This window comes from Lissotriton helveticus, chromosome 6 (assembly GCF_964261635.1).
Source record: "Lissotriton helveticus chromosome 6, aLisHel1.1, whole genome shotgun sequence".
Lineage (NCBI taxonomy): Eukaryota > Metazoa > Chordata > Amphibia > Caudata > Salamandridae > Lissotriton > Lissotriton helveticus.
This window is the reverse complement of record NC_136067.1, coordinates 1,428,317,568-1,428,344,255: the sequence shown is the minus strand read 5'-3', so window position 1 is coordinate 1,428,344,255 and position 26,688 is coordinate 1,428,317,568. Positions and strand designations below refer to the sequence as shown.

Here is a 26,688-nt window from a genome sequence, read left to right as displayed (position 1 = left end):
TATTCAAGGTACCTCTTTGCTACCACTTGAAAGTCAATGCTTAAAGAAAGTGTACTTTCTGATTCTGTTACCTTGCAGTAGTACATGGTTTCTGTGCTTCTCAAAACAGTGACAATATTCATCAACTTTCTGTTGATCCTACCCAGAGAACTGGCCTAGCAAGTGCTGAAAGTTCTTACTCCCTTCCTTACAGAATAAGTAGTTTACTTGCTTCCCACTACGCTGTTAGTTCTGTTTGTTGGGCGTCACGTTGGAGCTGTAATAATCAGCAGAGGAGTGTACTGGTGGCTTCAATGATGCATCATTGAATATCAATATCTACAGTGTTATCTTTGGTTCCCAGGAAAGGGAGAATGTGATGTACAATGTGAAATACTTATCTACCCAATGCAATTAACTAAGCTCCCCATTCCATCTGGAAATAAAGCTAACCCATGGTTGTACAGGCATCCCTGTTATTTCCCATTGTGCCAGGCGCACATCCATGGACTGACGGACACCCATTGGATTGGTATGGCTCACAAGTTTGGTGTCAGTCTGCGCTGAAAAAAGGCTGTTGCTCTGTGTTCAACAAGCATTGATGACACTCAATACCTGTGAGGCTTCCCAACACCTTTGCGTGTTTATGTTGGTATGGTCCTTCTGGCGAGGAGGCATCTTGCCAAATCCAGGATAAACCAGAAGCTGCTCTTGACCAGCCTAAGGAAGCTGGAAACTAGGCCTGGGGAGAGTTAAGTGATAAAAAACTCTGCCTCGCTACGCGAGCTCCGTAAGGGGAACAGTGCGTTACATTGTGCCGTTTGCGCTGGTTTTTAGCACCGGGTGTTTGTCCCGCAATGTAAAATCAGTGCGAACGGCACCATGTGCAGCGCAAGTGGGTGCTGCTTCTTTCTGTTGCTCTCATAGAAGTTCTACTCGAGAGCCAACTTCCTCAACATGAACTGAAGGTTGCGCAGTGCGAGTGGTAGCAACTATCCGCAACTGCTCGTGTTGAGGAATCTTGCTGGAAGGTGATCTAGCATTGGAGCAGAGTTTTTCAGAACTCCACGTGCTCCGTGGAGTATGGAAAATTCACAAACTCTGCGAATGGTGTGGAATTCACCACCCAGGCCTACTGTATACTTCATTAACCAGATATTACCACAAACATTTCCTGCAACAAGCACAGATATATTCAGTCTCCAGTATCCTGCAGCACACCTATACACTCTGAGGCTTATTTATAAGCCCCTTGCCCCGCCGGTGAGCTACCTTTTCCCATATTAATAGTGATGCACCGGTGTTGCAAGGGGCTTGTAAATTAGCCCCTGTGTCTTTGGAATTCACAAGCGCCAAGCTTTGCAAATGTGGGCTACTATTTTTTATCTATCTGATTTGCTAATGAGGCTGTTTTTATGTTGGTGCCTGAGACTATTTTCTGTACCATCCGGGCTTGGTAGGCTGGCTTGTGCCACACACACACCCTTGTACTATAAAGTAAGGTTGTGTGTATGTCACAGCATAGACTTTGTATGCAAAACTAACTTTCGAGTACAATATACTGTGCATTTTACACGCGCAAAATTATAACGTTTTTGGGAAGAATTTTTTTTTCAAAAGATTTGCCTTCCTCGAAGAGGAGTAAAACTTTGGTGCAGAGCGTTGGCTACTGTTTTTTTTTTAGTAGATAGGGCTTTGTGTCAAAATTCATGGCTAGTTGATTGAGTATGTAATGAATCTCTCTTGGGATGCCAGCTTGATGCAAAGTAGAGAAAAATATATACTATGCGTTACTTTAGGGCTACTTTCCAGCTCAAATCTTGATTTGGCTTTGTTGTGTTTCTGTCACTTTTTGTGACACTCCACCCATGCAGCACCTTGGTAAATCTGGTGATGCTGCGCTGGCCAGGTCTCCATAACAGCTGCACAACCTGCAACGTGATGAATGGCATTTACAATCGCACCACCTCAATCCTTCGATTATCTCTTGATCTGCACGTTAGTAATCTGTTTGTTTTTAATTTTACTCCCAGCACCAAGACTTATCGGTATATATACATCTCCACTACATCTTCTCTGCAGTGTTCCAACCACTGGTCCACAGTTTTGATAGTTTTTACTTGTCTTCCTCAATTTCCCATGTTATCTTCTCACAGGCTGCAGGGGCAGCAGCTGTCAATCCAAGGTGGGGGTAGAAATTGTATATATATATATATATATATATATATTACCTACTGGCGGTCGCCAGTAGGTATATATAGTTAGGATTTTTTCTCTATGGGATTTTTTAAAATTCTATGTCTAATAACTTTGCCGTTTGTGGACGGAATTGGCTGAAATTTTCAGGAAAATGGCACATTTTGTTTCTGAGCAGCCTTTGAAAATTTGGGGGGGGTTCGTCAAGGGGGGGCCGAGAAAAAAGGGGGGTCCCAAAACGCGTTTTTCCCATGTTAATTTCCATAGGGCGGTTGGCCTCACTTTTAGCCCGAACGGCTGAATGGATTTGCACGAAACTTGGCAAAATTGTAGGGACTGGTAGCCCGATGTGCCTTTTGTAGGTCTCAATATATGTGCTCCAGTGGATTTTGAGAAATTAACGTTTAAAAAAAGATATATATCTGTAACAGCGGACCGGGCAGCGGCCCAGGACGCGTACTTTTAGCGCAACGGAGCTTTGTGAAGCGAAGCTGATTGGTTCTCCGGCGTCTGTCAACATTCCAAACAGTCCGTAGTGGCCGCCATCTTGTCTCTCGGTAGGATCGAGAGACAAGAGGAGGCCAAAGCGAAGGGGCAAATGACCATAAGGGGGAATAGTAGATCCTCGCTGACCCCCTAGGTTTGATGTGGAGGTTTTAAAAGGGCCCCGCGGGGCAAAAAAAAACAATTATAATAATAATCTTACGGCTGAATGGATTTGCACGAAACTTGGCAAAATTGTAGGGACTGGTAGCCCGATGTGCCTTTGCTAGGTCTCAATATATGTGCTTCAGTGGATTTTGAGAAATTAACGTTCAAAAAAAGATATATATCTGTAACAGCGCACCGCTTCGCGTACTTTTCGCGTTACGGAGCTTTGCGAAGCGAAGCTGATTGGCTCTCCGGTGTCTGTAAACATTCCAAACAGTCCGTAGCGGCCGCCATCTTGTCTCTCGGTAGGATCGAGAGACAAGAGGAGGCCAAAGCGAAGGGGCAAATGACCATAAGGGGGCATAGTAGATCCTCGCTGATCCCCTAGGTTTGATGTGGAGGTTTTAAAAGGGCCCCGCGGGGCAAAAAAAATAAATAATAATAATAATCGAACGGCTGAATGGATTTGCACGAAACTTGGTAAAATATTAGGGACTGGTAGCCCGATGTGCCTTTGCTAGGTCTCAATATATGTGCTTCAGTGCATTTTGAGAAATTAACGTTCAAAAACAAGATATATATCTGTAACAGCGCTCCGCTTCGCGGAGATAAAATTATATCTGTATTACCTAGCTGTTGCTAACACCAGTTAGCGACGGCTAGTAGGAGATAGCGACCATCTTGGGCCCCACTTTGCATGTGAGTGATATTTATCACTAATGACATGCAAAGTGGGCATGCCAAGATGTTAGCGACTGGAAACAGTCGCTAACATCGCTATCTCCTATTATCAACTTTTGGAAATATTCGAGATAAGCGCGAATATCTCCAAAAAGTAACAGCTGCCCTGAGCAGTTCTTAGCCATGTTATCCTATGGGAGGTGGATAACATGGCTAAGAGGATTAGCTCGGTAATGCATGAATATCGCTGAGTTTTCAGCGATATTAATGCATTGCGGTCGGTTTTTATCGTATTTGCGATAAACTTTGATAATAGCAAGGTTTATCTGCGATAATTTCTGACGGTAAAAAAATCTTTGCAATGCATCGTTAGGGATAAATATCGCTTAACTTTGGTAATATGCCCCAACGTCTGTTAACGTTCGATTCGAAGGAAATCAGGAAGTGTTGAAAAACATTGTCTGCGCCATCTTGTCTTTTTTCAAATGCCACACTTTTGTCGTGCACGGCAGCCATTTTAGATGCCTTGACCAGACCCACTCTGTGCACGCTGTCGATCCTTAGCATGGCTCCCCACCCTCGCAAGCATCTCCCCCAGGCAGTGGTCACCCCCGCTCTCTGTCTTATGCATGGGTAATAAACCTCCCCCCATCTGCGCTGCTCTTTCCTGAGAATCACACCCTGTGCCCGCCCGACACCTCCCTTTCGCCCTATTCACTACTGCACCCTCTGACACTCCTTTTCCTCTGTGTCCGATTGTCCAGGCTGGTCCTAGGGTATCAGCTAGCCCTGCAGATGTAGTTTATGGCCACAGCTGTAAAGAATCACCCCTCTTCAAAGGAGTTATAGTAGATCAAGGCCCACACTCGATGAGATCCGTCACAGCAGAAGCGTTGCTATTATCTGAAAACCATCCTGTATTGTGATTGGGGAGGGGACCGAGCGTGAAGCGGAAGATTCCAGGGATGACTCTTTGTACATCAAAGTTTTTACAATTATGTGTCACATTAAAAATATATAGCACTCCGACAAAGTAGTAAGATTATAAAACTTTAATAATTTATAAATATATACAAGAAAACAAAAATAGTAATAACATATAAACATTTTTAGGGAAAAACAACGAAGTAGCGGTCGGCTGTGCGAATAGTCCCAACGCAGCACAACGTCCAGATTTCCGGCGTGGGGCGTCGCGGGGGGTGGGTCATCAGTAGCAAACTGTTGTGCGAATAGTTCCAAGGCAGCAGAACGCGCTGAAATCTAGATGACACGAAAGTGATGTCTAGTAAGTTGCCACCCAGCAAATAACGGCGTGGGGCGTCGCGGGGGGTGGGTCTTCAGTAGCAAACTGTTGTGCGAATAGTTCCAAGGCAGCAGAACGATGGCACCAAGGTGATGTCCAGTAAGTTGCCGCACTGGTTTTGGTATCCTACAATGCTGCTCCGAATAACGGCGTGGGGCGCCCCGGGGGAGGCGGCGTGAACGGGCCTCTCCAGGTGGAGTGTCATCTGTTGTAGTGGGGCGCCCCTTTACCGTTTCAGTTGCCATTCCGTCCGTTTTTGGTCCACTGTGTCAAAAGCCGCAATTCAGCTGAGTTGCGCCCACTCTTGCGGTGCAGCGATAGGCGGCTGTCACAGGACTCTCAAAATGGCGGCAGGCTCTTTCCTTTTTGGGCCTGGTCCACTGAAATGGCCCTGGGACACCTTGGAAATCGGACGCTTGTCTGCTAGGTCTTGGACCCCATTCTCGAAAGCGTCCCCTCCGCCTTGAGAATTCATCAAAAGTTTTGGGGGCCCCGACTCCTGCAGGCTTCTGGTGGGGAGCGGCTGCCATGATTGCTCGCGGAATGACCACGACGGAGCTACGAGATGGTGGTGCTCTCATGCTGACGCCAGCTTCAGTCTGAAACATCCAGAAACAAGGTGGGGCTTTCATCGTTTGGAAAAAAAAAAAAGTTTTCATCCAATGAAAAGTGTTGTTTTTAGGTCATATGATCAAGCCTTCCATCATTAGGAAACCAAAAGTAAAATGAACCAATGAAAAGTTTTATAAACAAGTCACATGACCTGTTATGCGGCATAGGGTATAAAATGCGGAGAAAATACGTTGGCACGTGAGGCGGCGTCAGTAGCGGACCGATGTGCGAATAGGCCGAAGGCAACACAGCGCGCCAAGATCCGGATGGCACCGAGGTGGTGTCCAGCAAGTTGCAGCACTGGTGTGGCCATCCTACAATGTTGAAAGTCGGCGTGGGGCGCCCCGTTGGCCTGTGAGTTTGCGTCAGTAGCGGACCGATGTGCGAATAGGCCGAAGGCAGCACAACGCGCCAAGATCCGGATGGCACCGAGGTGGTGTCTAGTAAGTTGCCGCACTGGTGTGGCCATCCTACAATGCTGAAAGTCGGCGTGGGGCGCCCTGTTGGCCTGTGAGATGGTGTCAGTAGCGGACTGATGTGCGAATGGGGCCAAAGGCAGCGCAACAATATTTTCTGACTGACACCACAAGGCGCTGAGATGCCAAGATCCGGATGGCACCGAGGTGATGTCTAAGTTGCGGACTGATGTGCGAATGGGGCCAAAGGTAGCGTAACAATATTTTCTGTATGGAAGATACCACTAGGCGTTGAGATGCCAAGATTCGGATGGCACCGAGGTGATGTCTAGCAAGTTGCTGTACTGGTGTGGTCATCCTACAATGCTGAAACTCGGCGTGGGTCGCCCCATTAGCCTGTGAGATGGCGTCAGTAGCGGACCGATGTGCGAATAGGCCGAAGGCAGCACAACGCGCCAAGATCCGGATGTCACAGTGGTGGTTTCATAGTTGAGAGGCACTTCATCTGCAGTGGGGCGCCGAGATCCGGATGGCACCGAGGTGATGTCTAGCAAGTTGCTGTACTGGTGTGGTCATCCTACAATGCTGAAAGTCGGCGTGGGGCGCCCCATTAGCCTGTGAGATGGCGTCAGTAGCGGACTGATGTGCGAATGGGGCCAAAGGCAGCACAACGCGCCAAGATCCGGATGGCACCGAGGTGGTGTCCAGCAAGTTGCCGCACTGGTGTGGCCATCCTACAATGCTGCGCCGAAAGTCGGCGTGGGGCGCCCCGTTGGCCTGTGAGTTCGCGTCAGTCAGTGGGGGCTGTTTGAGGATCTGACTGCATTGGAAAGCAATGTGATGCTGTGCGTCGCCCCCAAGATGGAGGTTCCTCGGCTGCAGTGGGGCGCCCCTTGGTGTTTCACTCGCTATGCAGCTGAGTTGCGTGCGCACTTGTGGCGAATAGGCCGAAGGCAGCACAACGCGCCGAGATCTGGATGGCACCGAGGTGGTGTCCAGCAATTTGCCGCACTGGTGTGGCCATCCTACAATGCTGCGCCGAAAGTCGGCGTGGGGTGCCCCGTTGGCCTGTGAGGTGGCGTCAGTAGCGGACCGATGTGTGAATAGGCCGGAACCAGCACAAGGCGCCAAGATCCGGATGGCACCGAGGTGGTGTCATAGTTGAGAGTTCTGAGCAGCGCTTGTAACACTGTCTGAAGCTTATTTGCACCTGCTGCAGCTTCACTATTGCCCTGGTGTGGCCTAAGATCGCCCATGACATAGGCGGCCACCTCCCGGGGTCCGGCGGAACTTTTTTCCTTTTCCTTTGTACATCTTGTCCCACAATCCGTTTGACCTGAAGACACGACCAGGTCCCTGAATGTGTGCAGGGGGACGCTATTGATTGAATCAAAATGGCGGCTTCACACAAAGCTGACTCAAGCGTTGCTGCTGATGCTATACAGACAAAAACTGGTTTTCAGTTTGTACATTCTTCAGGATTTTTCCATCCAAGGCTGGTTGAGAGTTTGTATAACAATGGCTTCAGATTTTCAACATACTACTCTTCAACATTCTTCCTAAATGTAACAATGTGAGACTCACTAGGAGAACGGTGTAGTGAGGGCCACAAACGGCTGTTTATCTTTCCTTTCAAAATGCTGCCAACAATATTTTCGGAATGGAAGACAACACAAGGCGCTGAGATTCGGTTGGCACCGAGGTGGTGTCCAGCAAGTTGCCGCACTGGTGTGGCCATCCTACAATGCTGCGCCGAAAGTCGGCGTGGGGTGCCCGAAGGGGGGGGGGGGGAGGCGGCGCAAACGAGCCTCTCCCGCTTCTCCATGTGGAGGCAGTTCATCTGCAGTGGGGCGCCGAGATCCGGATGGCACCGAGGTGGTGTCTAGCAAGTTGCCGCACTGGTGTGGCCATCCTACAATGCTGCGCCGAAAGACGGCGTGGGGTGCCCGAAGGAAGTGTCCTTATCCAGGGCATTATCGCTGTATCATGTCCTCCACTAAAATGGCCCTGGGACACCTTAGAACTCGGACGCTCGATTTTTTTTTCCTTTCCTGTACATGCAAAAAAAGGTAAATGCCCGGTACGTTACACGCTTCATCTGCCACGATGAACTCTCCAGAGGAACCGAAAAAAAATATAGTTGTGGTAACTATACCATGCATCGTCATATGGAGAGGTGGCACCAATTAATTATAGTGCTGCATAAAAGAGAGATTTGGAGGAGAACCCCTGACCTGCTAGTACATACATCAAAGAAGTGGCACTGAGAGCTTCAGAGGCAAGGGAAACGGTCCCAAATGTTTAGAAGAACTTTGGAAAGATTAAAATGACATGTTTAGATTGTGGCAAATTAATTTCATGTGGACAGATGAGTGTTACTCTAATAAATACAGCATATGAACATCATCATAGTCGATGGTTGGTAGAGACATTTTGACTATATCCTGGACCTGCCCGTCCTCGCCCAAAATGGCGCCGGAATAAATGGGACTCGTAACTCCTTGTTGTGTACTGGTTGCAGAACCTTGAAATCACGAGATACGTATGCAGTTTTGAAGCACATGGCGGGCGGGGACGAGAATTGATTGAATATTTCGACATCCCTATTGATATTAAGTTCTGATGTGTTATTGATTACTGTACTGTTGAAAGTTCGAATTAACGTCACCCATGGTACTTGCCCGCAAATGTATATCTAGATAATTTTATTGTAACTGGCCCTGTCGTATTTTAATTATAAAATGTACGTCCACCGATTCCGTAACTGTTAGACACCTTAGTTCTTGCAACCTAATGGCCCGCCCGTTACGTTCCTCTACAGTGTAAATGTCTACTCATCACATACGATTACAGTTTGCTCCGTGGCCGGCCCACGTGGTTATAGGCTCGTATTTGTATAATGAAATTTTCACAATAAAGGTTTTTAAAAGAAAACATGGTAGTAGTATATACATTGGTAAAGTTTGTAATAATAGTCACTGTTTTAGAATCATTAAAAGGCAAGTGAAATAAAGCAGACCAATTACATGAAGGGTAAAAGGTATAATACGAAGGAACGCAGTAAAGATAAATGGTCAAGGGCTGTTGTGTTTTCTATTCCTGCAACATAAAGTGATCGATAAGAATCTCATATTCAGGCGTATCGGCGACTAAGACAGCAGGTCGACCCTCTTTTGCTCAACGGCTCCATCATGGGACGAAGAAACGCTCTTTTTCTCGAAAAAAGAATATATTTTACTTGCAGGACAGTTGTAAAATTTCCGGGAAAGTACATTAGCCTGGAACATTATAACATATATTTAAGAAAAAATAATGTTCGGAAGTAATGAAAAGCGTAATTTTTAGGTCATATGACCAAGCCTTTCATCATTACAATAAGAAAAGTAAAATGAACCAATGAAAAGTTTTATTAACAAGTCACATGACTTGTTATGCTTACGTTACGCGCTGCGCGCCCCGGATGACTTCCGGATGCGCTAACGCGGCGCGTCATATGACGCATTACGCGACAACGCAGGTCCAGAATATAGTCAAAATGTCTCCACCAACCAGCGGTCGGAACACAACCCCTTTCAGCAGGCTAAATAGTTCTGTTAAATGAGAACAGAAGGGACAGGCAACAAGAACCATCAGTCAAAGAGGGGAGGGCTAGTTCTTCTCTACCGGGTTACATTGGGGCGCTACCGGAACTGATCGAATTGGTAGTCTACAGTGTTTCTGGATGTTTCAGACTGAAGCTGGGGTTAGCATGAGAGCAGCATCATTTCGTAGCTCCGTCGTGGCCATTCCGCAACCAATCATGGCAGCCGCTCTTTATCGTTATTTTGGGCGGGGTGGGTGGCGGAGCCGAGCTGTTTTGCAGCCATCATTGTGTGGAGTTCAGTTCATCTCACTAGTTTTGTATTTGTCATGAGGGGTTGTTCCTAATGTTTCTATTTTAGCGAGGTCAAAAAGAGATCCCATTAGTGGCCTACTGATTTTGCTCGATTCCTTTTCTTTTTTTTTTTACACAATTTTTCGTTATCTGCAAAGACTAAACAGAGTATTGCGACTCTGTGTTTGTTTGTAAATAGAGAATGAACCAAAGAGAACTAATTCTAAAACAGTAAATACTTGGATAACAATCAATCAAATGGAGAGAGAAGCAGGCACGACGGATTACAACGGGGGCAAAGGCCTGCGTTAACTACCTTTCACTATCTGCAAAGAGAGAGTACTCCTAATAGAAATGAGGGGGGGGGGCACCATTCAAAGCAGATCAGTGTGCATAAACACGAAAATGTTTTCACTTACCACGTACTTGACATTCGACAGCTTATGATATTTGCTATTAAAAAACCATTGAAATTCACTGAAAAAACCATAGGTTATAGACCATATATAGTTAGGAATTAGCATTTACAAAACCTTGAAAATTCACTGAAAAAACCATAGGTTATAGACCATATATAGTTAGGAATTAGCATTTAAAAAACCTTATTTTACTCACACAAAACCATTGAAATTCCATATATAGTTAGTTGCACTAACTATATATCGCGCACCCGCAATCCACTGCTGATGATGTCACATATTACATCATTCATGACATGGTCAGTGACATCACTGATGACATCACTGATGACATCTCAAATGACATCACTGATGACATCACTGATGACAACATCCAGTGACTGTATGTTTCTGTAAAGTTAAAATATGTCTTACATATTGAAGAATGAGTGGATGTATAAGTGTCTGGATGAAGGATTTAGTAGGTGCGTGACTGACTGTATGAGTGAGTGAATAAATGTGTCGTACTAAATGCATGGGTTAGTGACTAAACTGTCTGAATGTGTGCATCAGTATGTCTGTTGTGATGTAAACTGCTGCATGTGTTGTTCATTAGCTATACGAGAGGCTATATGTGTTATTGATTGGTTGCCCAAGTATTTGTATGGGAGATTGAGTTTGTGTGGGGGTGGCTGGGAGGTGTGTGACTCTGTGCATTGATGTGTGAGCAGTTGATTCACTAGGTGTATGAGTTCAAGAGTGCATGTGGAAACAGCTACATGGGCAGTTGACTGTGTGCATGAGTGTATTGATGAGTGAATGGATATCTCAATGCTACATGTCATAGTAAGTACATATGTAAAACACAATACATGTGAGAGTTGGCACATATAAATAACTGTGCATGAGAGCCACTGAATGTGTGAGTGGCTGTATGGATCATTGTGAACTTGTATCAGGGATTGTATAAGAGAGTAAATATGTGTTAGTATATGTTTGAATAAGTAAGGTGTGTATAACTGTATAGTTGAGGAAATGGAGGTGAGATTGTTTCTTTGCATGACTGACAAGGTGTGTGAGTAACTCCATGGATGAGTGACAGTGTGTGAGTGTCTGTATACACTGAGTGTATCTAAGGTTATATTAGAGTCTGAAGAGGTTTATCGTATTAGCACGAGAATGATGTCAAATGAGATGTCATCAGTGATGTCATCAGTGATGTCATTTGAGATGTCATCAGTGATGTCATCAGTGATGTCACTGACCATGTCATGAATGATGTAATATGTGACATCATCAGCAGTGGATTGCGGGTGCGCGATATATAGTTAGTGCAACTAACTATATATGGAATTTCAATGGTTTTGTGTGAGTAAAATAAGGTTTTTTAAATGCTAATTCCTAACTATATATGGTCTATAACCTATGGTTTTTTCAGTGAATTTTCAAGGTTTTGTAAATGCTAATTCCTAACTATATATGGTCTATAACCTATGGTTTTTTCAGTGAATATATATATATATATATATATATACTGGTTTCTTTTGAAGATGAATAGCGGCGTGCCTCGTCGCGGAGATACCCCGCCGCGCTACACAGCGGACCTTGGTGAATGAAATTAAAGCACTTTGAGGAGTTCAACATGCCCGTATTGTGGGGTTAGCATATCAGCAGATAAAGCAGTGTTTCCCTGCCTTGGAACCCACTTGGGAATTATTTTTCAACACGAAGCCTGAACAGTATCCACTATGGTACATGAAGGACTACACACCCCACAATGCAATTTTGGCAGACCAATGTCCCACTTGGGCGGGGTCAGTGATTAAAAGTCCTCACAGCTGCTGGGACTTTGTTTCTTGCAGCCAGTGAGCAAGGGCATTGAGCCCGAAACATGCTTGGCGTTTTCTGTGGTGGTGTGTTACCTGCTTTTCCTCGCTGCCCACAATAAATGAGGTGATATGTCGAATTGTGATGGCGTCTCCTTGCAAGGTGGAACTGGTTTCTTTTGGATATATATATATATATATATATATATATATATATATATATATACTGTACCTGCCGGGATCTTCTGCTCCCGCGCTGCTCCTCTGTTCCCATCCCGGCACTACAATTCCCATGGGCACAGGCTCCCAGACCCCACCTAATCCCAGCGCTTCTCCCAGCATGAGAGAAGCGCTGGGATTGGGCGGAGCGGGCCGGTTTTGCGATCCAGCAGGGTCTGGGAGCCTGTGCCCCTGAGCACTAGGATCGCTCCACTGAACATCCTGGAGATATCCAAGTACGCATGTTGGCATGCCGACATGCGCACTTTTAGTGCCTGTCACTCCACCTCCCCCTGATGTTTGATGCTGCGGCCTGGCTCCGCCCTCGGCTCTGCGAACTAGAAGAAAAAATAAAATTACATTAAAATAGTATTTGTCATTTTATTTTTCTTCTGACTGCTGCATTTCAGCAGTCAGCAGAGGAACCACCCCTGACAGGCTGCTGTGGTTATTTCTACTCCTATTGATTCTTGTCTTATGCGCTAGCCTCTGATGCGGCCGGAGATGCCAATGAACTGTCATCACTTGCTTTTTACTTTACATATTTTGTTTGTATGCCAGGTCTCTAACAATGATATCACGCATCTCTATACTGTTCTCTTTACAGTCCACTGACAGTTTTCTGGTAGAATAGCGCTTTATAAAAATAGAAATAAAAAAAAATACATTCATAAATTAAGTAATTCTTTTTTCAAGTGCTCAAGGTGTGAAGTAACGCATGAAGATCTGCTCATTTTATAAGCTGCTTTGTGCTACCCAGAATGCCCGAGAAGAACTAGCCCTCACAGTATCTTGGGTTGTCTTTTCTCTATTGAAGTTCATGTGCTTGTCAATTCTAAAATTAGTGATGCGATTTCCTTCCTCGCGTCGGAATATTAAGCCATGAATCAGTTTTCTGTCTGATATCTCGGAGTCTGACTAGATGAATGAACAGACACAGTCCATCTCACTCTATAAATATGCGTTTCTTTGCAGATTCAAGGAATGCTGGTTTCGCCTCCGGACGTCGGGCCCTATGAACAAGAAGCGCTAGTGTGCCCGTCTTCATCGACGCTCTCCTCGCCCTCCGGTTCATGTCACAGGCTCTCTGTTCATCTCATTTTCACTCTATGCATTACAGTGACTACCACTGGCTGGAATTTCCTCTTTCTGTAATTAATATATTGTCTTTCACAACAGAGTGTTCTTTATTACATGCTAGTTGTGATATAATTGCACTGATGCTCTTAAATACTTTTTTTTTAATAAACGAAAAAAAATTACTTGACTGGACCCAAACAAGGTATTGTATAAAAAATGATTCAGTTCTGCAATAGTTGCTTTTGTCACAGACCAATTACCATACCAAGTTTCCTGTCTTAAAGACAGATGGCCACATTCTGAACCAGGAGTAATTTGCCACTCTTCTAAAGCTGGTAATTTTTTGTGTGAATATAGAATAGCCATTATTGGAGTGAGGGAGCACATTACACTTCTTTAGCTGAGGCAAGAAATGACAGAACAGAGCCACAAGATACGAAGATCACGGGCTGGGTGTATTACAAAAACACTTTACACCTCGAGAGAGTCATTACTGAAATCTTTTTGGGCTCAGGATGTGCCAAAGGTCACACACTGTTGTAAGAGCCCATTGGAAAGCATACTTCGTGCTGGAAACCATGGTTCGCGGAATCTGCTGGAGGTACAGTGGGCCGAAGATATGGATGAAGGCAGTGTCCTTCACCCAGACCCAAAAGGCATTGCTGTGTAGGCAGGGGATGTGAGAGCAAGGCCAGCCTGATGGTCGCACCTGGTATCTAAAGCCCAGAGGCATGGGCTAAGTATGGGTACTCATTGTACGCCCGCGGCCCGGCAAGCCTTCCTCAGCGGCCCGCGGACCTTGCAGACATTGAACCTGTGTTTAAAAAAAAATGAAAGTGTCAGCTAACACTGCGGTAGCAGCGCGGACCCAGAGACACTCTGCTCTATGGGGGCCATTCGATTCACAACAAAGCCTCATTAACAAGTAAATGATCTGTTAAAGACCTGTGAAGTACTCGGGTGAGGCTGTGTGTGTGCCTGAGTAGCTGGGGCGAGGTGACAGAAGGAGACAGACAGAGGGAGACGGATGGAGGGAGACAGGGGGAGGGAGACAGACAGAGACAGACAGAGGGAGACAGAGAGCGAGACAGAGGAAGGGAGACAGAGAGGGATACAAACAGAGGGAGAGAGACAGAGGGAAGGAGACAGAGAGAGACAGAGAGGGAGACAGAGGGCAACAGACAGAGGGAGACAGACAGAGGGAGACAGGCAGGTGGAGGGAGACAGGGAGCCAGAGGGAGGAGGCCGACGGAGGGAGGGAGACAGACAGAGGGAGGGAGACAGACAGAGGGAGGGAGACAGACAAAGGAAGACAGACGGAGACAGACAGAGGGAGGGAGAGGGTGGAAGGCAGAGAGAGAAGGACACAGAGAGGGAGGGAGACAGAAGGAGGCAGAGGGAGACAGAGGGAGGGAGTCCGGGGGAGACAGAGGGAGGGAGAGGGTGACAGAGAGAGGGAGACGGACAGAGGGAGACGGAGGGAGACAGACAGGGAGACAGTGGGAGGGAGACAGAGAGAGAGGGAGACAGAGGGAGAAACAGAGAGAGGGAGACAGAGGGAGGGAGACAGAGGGAGGGAGACAGAGGGACAGAGACAGAGGGTGACAGAGAGAGGTAGACAGAGGGCGACAGACAGAGGTAGAAAGACACAGGGAGGAGACAGACAGAGGGAGAAAGAGGGAGACAGACAGAGGGAGGAGGGTGACAGAGGGAGGGAGACAAAGACAGACACAGGGAGACAGAGAGAGAGGGAGACAGAGGGAGAAACAGAGAGAGGGAGAAACAGAGAGAGGGAGACAGAGGGAGGGAGACAGAGGGAGGGAGACAGAGGGTGACAGAGAGAGGTAGACAGAGGGCGACAGACAGAGGTAGAAAGACACAGGGAGGAGACAGACAGAGGGAGAAAGAGGGAGACAGACAGAGGGAGGAGGGTGACAGAGGGAGGGAGACAGACGGAGACAGACAGAGGGAGACAGAGGGAGGGAGAAGGAGGGAGAGAGAGGGAAACCATTAGCCGCTAAGGTCTTGTCCAATGATAGCAGTAGTCCAGGGAATAGCGGAAAGGACACGCCCTGCAGTCAACAATGAAGGTTGACCCCTCAGAATAGGGTGACCGGGCAGCCTGGATTTGCTCGGGCGGTCGCGTTTTTTCAACAGCTGTCCAGGCAGATATCAGGAAATTTAGCTCATGTCCCAGTTTGTAAAGAGGGTCGACTGAAACGACGGTAGGTGCTTTTTATGTTTTACACAGCTGGGATAATTAGCAATTGTTTCAAGAAAACAATTTAATTAGCAGGAAAGCTACTGTGTTTAAAAATTGCATTTTATGTATGTTCTGTAATTCTCTGCTGAGGAGCTGTCATTCTGTGCGCTCTCTTTAAGTACAATTGTAGTCCTTCTTCTATTTTTTGTAAAATGTCCCGGTTTTCAGCTTTAAAAGTCTGGTCACCCTACCTCAGAATGGCTTGATTACTACCTCTAATCGTACAAAAATCATACTTACTCTCAAAAGAATAGGCGTTTTACTGGCCCCACGTAAGTCCAATGGAATTGCAACCTGCATAAGGACAGAAGTTGTGTCAAGGGAGAGGTGAGAGGGGGTCTCAGGCTGCCAGGAACAGCCGAAGGAGGAGCCGGTGTGGGGAGGTAAGAGGCATGTGCGAATGGAATGAGGTGTAAATGTCTGCACTGGAGGTACAATAACATCACTGGAGGCGATTAATGAAGCAGCCCTGCTCGCAGACTCAGTGGAAGACAAGGCAGAATCACCAAAAGAAGAGTGTGCCCTTTTGTTTTCACTTTTGCTGTGCAGGTCATGTGGCGGCCAACTCATAGGCATTGGTTACTCTCATTTGAAGGCCTCCTGCTATTCCTTTCTAGGTGTGGCGCAGCGGCCAGAGCGGCTGACTCAGGAGCGTGGGGTTCTGGCCCTGGAATTGTACTTCCAACACCACATCTATCATCCATGTCGGAGTGCTCAATGTCTTACATGTTTAGGTCATTTAAAACTGTATGGACCATTAAATCTCATGCATCGCTGCTGACTGCTCCTGCCATCTGCATCAGTGACCTTACTGGAGAGTATGGCTGAACCCAAGGGCAGCCACTGCTTTTCCCCTGCATTGCTGTCTACTTTCAGTGTCTGCTTTCCTGGCAGTACCTTCCACTCCTATTACATCTACTTCAGCTGCAACTTCCCTAAAGGCAGGAGGTGTTCAATGTCTGCAGCCTGTGACTATCCTTCTCTCTCACGCAGGAATCCTATCTGCTACAAAAACTGCTGGCATCAATATGCTTTCATAATCTGACATCCTTAGAGGTTGTGGTGAAGGTCACTACGTGCATTCTGAGTTCTGAAGGTACAGTTCAGGTTTGGCCCACTGCACGCAAACACCCTGCACAGGGAGATAGGTTGACATGTTTGAGACAGAATCTCCCTGGCAAACTAGATTTGCATCAAATTGATAATAGAGCACAATGTATTGTGTTGGGATTTACTTTCAAGTACAAACTAACCCTAGAGTAATCCAAAGTAGCACTAGGCACTACTTTGCGTCAAGGTTTGTGCAGTGGGTGGTACAAGGGCATTCCCATGCAACCAACTTTGTGTTTTTTACACAAATCCCTTCCATATCGGCACACATCCCTATCTACTAACATTGAGAGGCATGGATTTGTTTAAAATAACTACTATTCCTTGAGGCAGGTGGTTACTGCATTGCATTGCATGTAAACTTAGAAAATCGTATGCTAATTCAATAAATAAAAAACACTTCTCTGGAAGGAACAGTAGCTGTGTCAATCCCCTAGGGAATTTGGTGCTCCAAACTTGAGCCTGGTCAACAAATCAATACATTCAATAATATGTGGAGCACACAAAAAGGGCAGAGAATATTTTAGTGTCAAACAATGAAGATTTATTACATGTTGATAGGTTATAGAAGGTAAAAAACAGGTTAGCAGCAATTTATAAGCAGAATGTGCATGCTTCCATTAATAAGAAATCAAAATAGATCAAATCTTACGAAGGAGAGGACGAACTAGCATGGGATCACCTCCAATGGAAGGACAAAGGAAAAGTTAGTCCTCCCTTTGAGAGAGTACTCTAAAATCTTCTATTCTTTTCTAAAAGCACAATCTCTAACATTACACAACCACACAGCTCACAAAAGACAGTCCAATCATGTTGAAGCAAAATGATACATTTGCATACTTAATAGGTTCTCAAGGTTTCGATTAATATTTGCTGCTCTCTGCATCCTTCAAACTTATGCTATCTGTAACAAGATACATGGACTTGCTTGCATACTGCAGGAGTCTGTTGAATGTGGTATTCACGAAAAACAACATTCAACAACGATAACAAAGAAAAGAAAACATTTCTTCACATGGGAAAAAAGGACAAGGAACATTGGGGCATATTAACAAGCGGCAACGATAATTATCGCTGACCGTTGTTAGCGTGAATAAATCTATCGCTGGCGATAATTTCCATGTTAGCGTTGTATTAACAACGCTTAACGCCATGGAGATAAAAATCCCAGCGATAGCGGGCATTATTCCCGTTGTCAATGTAATATCGCTGGTTTTCCAGCTATATTCCATTGAAAATGGCGATAACCTTGTTGATAGGGCAGGACAATCTTAGCCATGTAATCCACCTCCCATTGGATTACATGGCTAAGAACAGGTCACAAGCAGGTGTTAGGAAAGTAGCGTTAACTGTGCTTAGCGACATTTCTCCTATTATTATTATGCTCTGGAACGCCCACTTTGCATCTTATTAAAGATGCAAAGCTGTGCGTTGTTGAAAGGCTCGCTGAATCAGCAAACCACGCGATAGCGTGTCTTTGCTGATAAGGCGATGAAAAAGGGTCGCAAAAGCGGCAATAATTTCAGATCGCCTCCTTGGTAATATGCCCCATTGTTTTCAATAGCATGTAAACTTCACTAAAATTGAATATTGACATCAGTAAAGAAACCCATTTTGAAATTAAATCCTACAAGAGCTATAGTAAAACTAAATGTTAATGAACAGAACTTCTCTCTACAAATAGTATTAGTGTCACTATGCAGTAAAGTCACAGTGTGTGTGTGGATGCGTGTGTGACTTTCTCACATGAAATCCCAGCCTGCTTTCAGCCAGTATTGGGTTCCTCAAAGAGGTACTGTTTGAGTCCAAAGGTAAATGGGCACATGACACCTTTTTTTATTTCCTTCACCTGATTTATGAACTGTGATTCAGTGCCTAGTGATAATGCGTATAATGTTACCCGAACAGCAGTTTCTCTGCTGTCTTCCCCTCTAAGGAGTTCATTGTCAATATGAAAGTCCATCTAAAATAGAAATTATCTCCTTCCAGTTCAGAAGATATGGGAAACCGTTTGTCTGAGTTTGTACTATGTCAAAGCCCTCTTAACCACTTGTGTTATCCCTATTCACTGACAACTTGTATGGGCCGGTGTTAGAGTTGAGTTTTAATAGAAAATAAATACAATTCTCGATGGCGTGCTGGTAATACTAATTCTAATCCTACACTTCTGGTGAAGGAAATCCGACTGGTGAATTATTTTCCAGATTTAATATTTCTTTCTGAAATCAGAGGATGTTCCCTTTCCATCCCGATCTACATTAGACCCTATATCTTGAAGACTTGCTGTGGTGATAATCTGTGATTTAATAACATAATTAAGCACCAGCTCGTTCAGGCCACCACTAAGATATAACCTATACATCATCCGAATTTCTGCATTTTCTGCATTTCTCTCAAAAGTTATTAAGCAACTCTGAGTTATGTCAACTTCTGTTTGCAGTGTTAGTGCCTTGGTCATCACCTTCCTCCTTGTCACATTTGTTCACTGTTCCCGCAAATTCAACAGGTTTCTCTTGTTGCCTTGGTACATGGTGCGGTACCATTCTCCAACATGCAATATTGGCTGGATTACTCTTGATAATGCCCATAAGACCTCCTTTTCTTTTCCTCGACTCATTCACAAATCAGTTTGGCATTTGTCCTGCAAGTAGATTCCTATTAAACACCTGCCTGAAATTCCCCACAAGCTACTACCCTTGCCCTTGTGCAGTTGGCCTTGCCCCTTAGAACTCCCTCCCATTGTGAGAGTAGTTGTATGCTTTTCTTGGGACGCGACCAAGACGTAAAAAATGGCTCCAGCTCAATCTTACAATGCTTCTGACTGTCTGCTGTCATCCCACTGTGTACCCTTTCAGGGTGCCAGGCAGCTTCTTTGGGTCACACTCTTCTCCACCGAGGTCTTTTTAGGCTCCTGTGTACAAAGCATGACGGCTCCTCCCCTACTCGCTTTCGGCAACTTACATGATGCTCCTGCATTGTGCACCCAGGTCCAGCTGAATACCACTCAGATTATTATTGTTGCTCTTCTGCTATTGGGCCACTCCATCAATTTAAGGGCAGCCAGCAGCTGTGGTATTGTTGCACATTCAGCAAATAATATCATTACCACCAGCATAATTACCACTCGCACCATGACCACTGTTATTACTGCATTTTCACCATCATTAACACCACGAACATTATCATTCACATTACCACACTACTAACACCACCATTACCACTGCCACCTCCACTCACACCAGTCAGCATCACCATCATTATTACCATGAACAACACCTTTGGCATTACCACCACATTTTCATCACCCCTACCGCAAGCACAACCACTACCGCCACCGCCACCCACCATGTCCATTATTACCATCATCATTATCACCCAACATAATTACAACTGCTACCATCAAATTTACCAGTACCATCACTAACACCACAACCTGTATCACCTCCATTACTGGCACTTTCACCACCACCATTACCACCACCACTACCGAGATCATCACCACCATTATCTCCCCATTAACACCCCCACCACCATTACAACCATCATTGCCAACAATCCTACCATACTCATATCATTGCTACCCCCATCATCATTGGCATCAATAACACATTATTATCACCATTAGCGCAACAACTACCATTTTCAACAGTCTTACTGCTACTACTATTAATGCCATCACTATTATTACCACTTCCACCACCATTGCATCAACATTACCATCATCATCACCAACATTAAATACAACTCTATTATCCCCATCAGCATTACCACCAGCTTTACATTCAGCACTACCAGCATAACCACCAGCATTACCATCATTACTACTACCAGCAGCACAATCAATACAATGACAATTACCACTACCTCGTCTATCATTATCATCAACAGCATTGCCACCACCACCATTACTAGCATCACTGCCGCCATTATCACCACCAATGCTGCCACCATCACCAACATCATTATCACCAACGTTACTACCATTGCAGGAACAAAGAGTTAGGATTAGTGATCTGTAGCCCGGCACCGTCCCCTCCAAACCAGTCCCCGCTGGTTTAATAATACTTTAATTTAATCAGAAATAGGTACGCCTTCAAATCTTGTACTAGTTCATTCCTCCAGTTATTATATCTCCAAGTTTATCATAAATTCACAGCATTCCATAGACTTCTCTCTTTCTGAATTTTTTTTATTCAAATTAAGTTCATAGGCACAGCCAACACACGCTTCAAAGGAAGTTCCCTCCTCCTCAGGATTTATAGAATGAAGAATGGAACCATAATGTAAATCTTCAAATTTATATGGTCACGATTGACAAAATGTCCATATTCTTATAAGGTGCTTTACAGTGGATTAATGATGAACAATAAGATTCAATAAGTGAAGGAATCAACTAGAACAATGTGTGAAGGTGTTTCTCATCCTTCTGATGAAATTGAAGTATTAACACCACCACTGATACGACCAAAGCCAATAGCTCTGGCTTTAGTGAGCTAAGATGCAAATACAGTCAAGGATAAGTGCTGCTTATTAAAGCTGGGACTACTGCCGTTGTCAATGCATGTTTATTTTTTAATATTATTACATTTATATAGCACGTTCATGAACTGAGCACAGTGAATATGAAAAAGATGTGAGTTCCAAAGCCTGACAGTGGAGGGTGGTGGATATAGGAGAACCAGAATTGAAAACATGGGGGGCTGGGAGGGGTTGAGAAACGACTCACAGACATTGGAAGGCAGAGCAGAGGCCATGCAAGAGCATTTGATAATCCATAGGAGAAGGAAGACAAAGAAAGCTGTTGAAGAGATGGAAATGCAGGGGAGGAATCAACGAAAGCAGGATGACTGAAAATAATCCGGTTGCTAAATGTAAGGGCTGACTTTAGCACTGGTGGCGCCCAGTGCGACAATGTTTATTGGTGTCCTCCAATGACCACCTCTGCCACAAATGTCCAGACTACCACCCTTTAACAGTGCCCCTCATGTCTCCATAACAACTCTCTCTCAGATACAGTTAATTTGTTTTATAGCGCCACTCATACCAGTGTAGCATGTCAGAGCACTTTACATCTTACGACGTACATAAGACAGAGGACTACGAGGTGAAAAGTCACTTCATACATACTTGTTGGCAGTATAGTTTAAGAGTGCTTGGTCTGAGAAGCACAAAATCTAAATTTGAAACATACCACCTTGGTTGAGGGGTTTCTTTATTAATAACAATTGATTTCTACCCAAATGAACAATCATTTCCAATGCAATAGGTCTCGCCTTTGCGAGACTTTGAGCTACTGGCATTGTAAATCACAAACCTTTTATCTATGTGTTGGTTTTGAAAACATATAAATAAAAGGCATCGTCATTTACAATGCCAATAGCTTAAAATGTCGCAAATACGAGACCTATTGCATTGCAAATGCTTGTTTGTTATGGGACAAGAGCTCAGAAAGAAATGGATACTAAATGGATTTCACAATGCTGCAGCAGGAGGATGAGTAGATGGGTCTGCCATTAGCCAGTATTGTTTAGGTATTCGAATCATAGAAATAATAATCCTGAAAGAGGTTAAAGGACACCTGGCCTGACTTTTGCCTTATGTGGTCTACAGCCTCATCTTTGCTTTTACTGTATGTGCCATTTTTGAAACACTGATCTTGATTTTTATTAGAGTGGATTCCACACTCCTTCATTGCCAGGGACCTGCCTGGAAATAACTCAGGTAAGGTTGAGCCTACAGTAATCTGAGGGCTTGCCGGTCCCTATGATTTCCAAGGTGTATGCTTGTTGCGTCATAGATTGGGGAGCAGTTAGTGACGTCAATTGGTTAGTGATGGGTTTCTTCTGCAGCCATGTTAGGGTGCTTCCAAAGTACAATCATTCTCAAGCTCACCCCAGGCTTTTCGAAATTAAGGTACTGTGCTTCAATGGTACTGAAATTATTATTTCAAGACCAGAGGTCCTGTGCAATAGTTCAGAACGCACATGGCTGCAGGACTAGTGTGAACAGCGTGCACTTAAGAGACAGACAAGGAGGTAGTCGAACTCTGGGATCAACAAGACAGAAAGAACCATATGAGATTTTGGGGGTGAAAACCTTTACTTATTGTCATTTGAACGTTTCTCATTCCGTTGTTGTTCCTTAAATGTGTGGGCATGTGCCTTAGACTTTGAGGTGAAAATACACAGATAGGAGGTTCTAAGTTCAGGATTTAGTTCCTGGGAGTTGCAGAACCGGCCAGTTATCTTTTGAATACCTGTTCTCTAGTACAAATCTTTTGGATTACTTCTCACTTCTGGTGGATTTATTAGCGACAAATCTACAACAAAAACCAAAGCAAAAAGGAGGTCTTAACTACTTACATGATATGGTCCTGTCCAGTCCTTTTGGAGTTCTGGGAGGGAGTAATAGAATGTCCCAACATGGTCCCTCGCACCCCCATGGCATGTCTTTTAGGGGGATTCCCACGCCCGAGCAAGCACAAAATGATCACTAAATGTGTTGATCTGACCCCGATTTTGGCGAAGCGGGAAATTACATCACACTGGAAGGTGCCCAGGGGTCCCCGATTGGTCAAATGGAAGGAGATGCTGGCTCTTTCAGCCGGACTCAAGGGTGCGGTGTTCTTTCAGAAGGCGATGAGGGAGTGGGGTTCCATCGAACAGATCTGGAACCACCTGGTTGATTGGCTTAAAAAACACGAAGACGCCCCTGACAGTCCTCTCATACTAACACTCGACTCTGAGGTTAAAAAGACCCCAAATTCTTAGATCAAATGGTTGCTGATTGGTTGAAAACGATCCTGCGGGTTGAGGTTATTGAAGGATACCCTGTAAAGAAAGTTAGGCGGAGGCATGAGTTGGGAGGGAGGAGGGCTGTTTGGGTGATTGCCTGTTGACTGGAGTGCACGTGTTTGCGCCAGATATTTCTTGTGACTGTCGCCTGAATACTTTACACACTGGGCTATCTACCCTCAAATAACGATAATTTGCAATGAATGCCAGCTGATGGACAATGCTTATCTGATCTGCACTTCTACTTTTGGTTCAGATGATAAAACGAATAAAAACCTGTTAAAACAAGCCGCCGCGCAAGAGAAATTAAACGAGCCTCGGATCAACATCAAGTGATTGTGGGCAAATCACTTAATCTCCACATGCCTACAAATTAATGAACATGTACTTCGAGTCCGGTTCACGCTATCTAAAACTACAATCCGCCGCGCCAGGGAAATGAAAGGTTCACGCTATCTAAAACTACAAAAAAACAAGCCGCCACACCAGATAAATGAAAAGGCACGTCAGCCATTGTTGAATCTAAACCGGCAATAGTAAAAAAAAGTGCTTAGCGGCTAATTAAGAGACACTGTCACCAGCCACAAGTAAACTATCCAATCCCGGTGGGCAGGGCCAAAAGCAGTCAGGGTGGCAACCCTCAGTGTAATGATTGCCTCCGGTGCAATCATTACGCTGTATTTTGCATCTTCCATGACGCAAAACGACGCACACCAATCAGAATAGCAGGCGGAGCAGCGACATGACTTCTGGAATCATATCGATTCCAAGAAGCCCTCACAAAGCGAGGGCAGCGCATGCGCTCCTCACGCCAGGAGAGACCTAGAAACGGAAATTAATCATAACACTCTAATCTATTCCATGCAGTTTACAGTCAGCTCTTTTATGCCAGTACATAGCTCACTGTTCTTTATTAGGATTTTACCCTATAAACTGCAAATAGCAAAAGGATCTCTCGAACACAAGCAGTAACCCACAGACCTATTTACATTATATGCACTTTATGATCTGCATGGTACACATCCAAGGTAGCAGGCATATTAACCCTCTGCTCTGATGAGTTATAACTTCCACTAGACAAAACTCTGAACTCGCTCCAGGAAGAACATTAATCACCGTAGTTATCTTGACATTTTTATTGTCGCCTGAAAATTGCTGAAGGCATGGAATGCGGCAAGAGTTGCTTTTAAAGCCATGATCTACTTGCAAACAGGGTGGCCCCACCTGAAGTCAGCGCCCGGTGCAGTGGCACCGGTCACACCGCCCTAGAGCTGGCACTGCTCAATATAATAAATACTGAAGATGGTATCAAATGTAGGCAGAAGACCAACCGAAAAGGATGATCAGTTGTCAAGGATTGAAAAGATGTAAAAGCATATTGGTGGTAAGAAAAGAAGAAGGAAGTGATCTTTACAGCTTTTGACTTATTGAATGTCTTAGGTGAGGGCAATCGAAGAAGAATGATAGAGAGTGAAATGTAAGAATTGGATATCACATTAAGGATGTGGGCAGAGGAGAGAGTTAACATGAAGGGAGAATCCGATACAAGCTGGAGAATGAAACATACAAACGGAGGAAAGAAGATAGTTTGTGTTTTTATAGAGTTAAGGAGGTAGAAATTACGTAACATATGCAGTTGCACAGGAGAAATACAAAAAAGATAGATTTGTGAAGTTAAAGCATGAAGGTAGGAAAGTAAAAACCCATTTCTAAACCTTTTGAAATCTTTGGAATGGGAATGACGAGAGGTTAAAAGAGGAGATAGGAGAGGCTAAAGAGATACTGTACATAGGAAATAGGAGATGGCCAAGTCAAAGCTATGAGGAGAGCAAAGAAACAATGAAGGAGAAAAGATCAGACGAGGAGATTACAAAAGTATCAATAAGGTTAAGAAGAAACGCAAGAGAATGGGTTGAGGAGAGCTAAGTGTATGTAGAAGAATTAAGAGGTCATTTATAATATGCCAAACGTTCACAAATCGACTCAGGTAGTGGAGACACGGTCTCCCCAGCGGGAAACATCCTTTACAACGCAACTTTTACCACGCAGTGCCTTTACGATGCAACTTTTACAACGCAAACCATTACAAGGCATTGCGCTGGGGGGCGCTCTAGGATAGGGAATAAGTTTAATTTACTATCCAACACTTTGTGTCACGGGGGCTGGAGTTGGAACAGTAAATTAAACTATTCACTATCCAGCACCCCAAAGCGATATGCGTTGTAAAGGTTTGCGTTGTAAAAAACGCGTTTTAAAGGCATGCGTGGTACAAGCATGCGTTGTAATGTCATACATCCTCCCCAGCCGGTCCAGCCATGTTCTCCGAGTTCCAAGTACATATGGGAATATGTCATGGCAGCACAGAAACAGGAATCTCTGCCACCAGCAGAACGCCATTTTAGGGTAAGGACCCAAAGCACTGAGGAGTGAGTAGCTAGACATAGGAGTGACAGCTAAGAGGATGTGGAATCCCCCTGACACTGACCCTGTTATGGTGGTTTGTGACAAGGATGCTTAGGGAGCCAAGGCAGCATGGCTATGACAGAACTTGGACAAGGAAACTAAGGCAGGACAGGGTCTGCAGTTAGTGGTGCGTTCTCGAACTCAGCTGCAGCCCAGGTTGAGTGACGTGAGACGCAATGCACAGCAGACAATATAGGGGCAGACTGAAGGGGTATTCCATCCAGGATCCCTGACCATAGGGGCAGATTTACTTGGATGGATAGCCCTGACACAAGTATTTGAGGTGTTCTTTAACGTACAGGTAACTGGTTGGCTATAGAGAGGATGGAGGAGGAAAGGGCACCCCCTCCTGTCACAAGAAGAGCAATAGCAAAAGTCCACAATCAGGGCATTATAGACTGTTTTTTGGCCAACAGGGTGCCGGCAGGATGGTGAAACAAATGCTTTATTTCTGAATATCAGTGGTGGGGGTACAGGGATGGGGCCAAGGACCCGCAACAGATGGGCCACAAGCTCGGACTTGAGGGAGATCCGCACACAATAGCAAGTGTATGATGCAAGAGGACGGGCTAGACGATGACGTAACAGACTGCTATGAGTCCGAAAAAGGAGGTATGCACTGTCCGGGCTGGACAGAAAAGTTAGAATTGTGGGCTACAGAAGAAGGACTTAACTTCAACCAATGCAGTCAGATTCTGTATATACAATGGAGGTCTAAGGGAGGCAGAGGGTAACTTGTACCAGCCAGTGGAGGAACAATGAGGAGTCACCATGGGATAAGTGGTAGCTGTCTATGGGGTAAACAGATGAGAGCTGAGCGGTA

At 45.0% G+C, this 26,688-nt stretch overlaps 1 protein-coding gene across 1 annotated transcript in view; it reads left to right on the top strand.

Moving 5' to 3' along the window:
• MOXD1 (monooxygenase DBH like 1) overlaps positions 1-13,425 on the top strand; it is a 778,557-nt gene extending 765,132 nt beyond the window's left edge. The window contains exon 12 of the mRNA XM_078647020.1: positions 13,131-13,425. Within this exon, the coding sequence (XP_078503146.1) occupies positions 13,131-13,310 (180 nt within the window). The 3' untranslated portion in view covers positions 13,311-13,425. The remainder of the gene's footprint in view (positions 1-13,130) is intronic.
• The last annotated feature ends 13,263 nt before the right edge of the window (positions 13,426-26,688 follow it).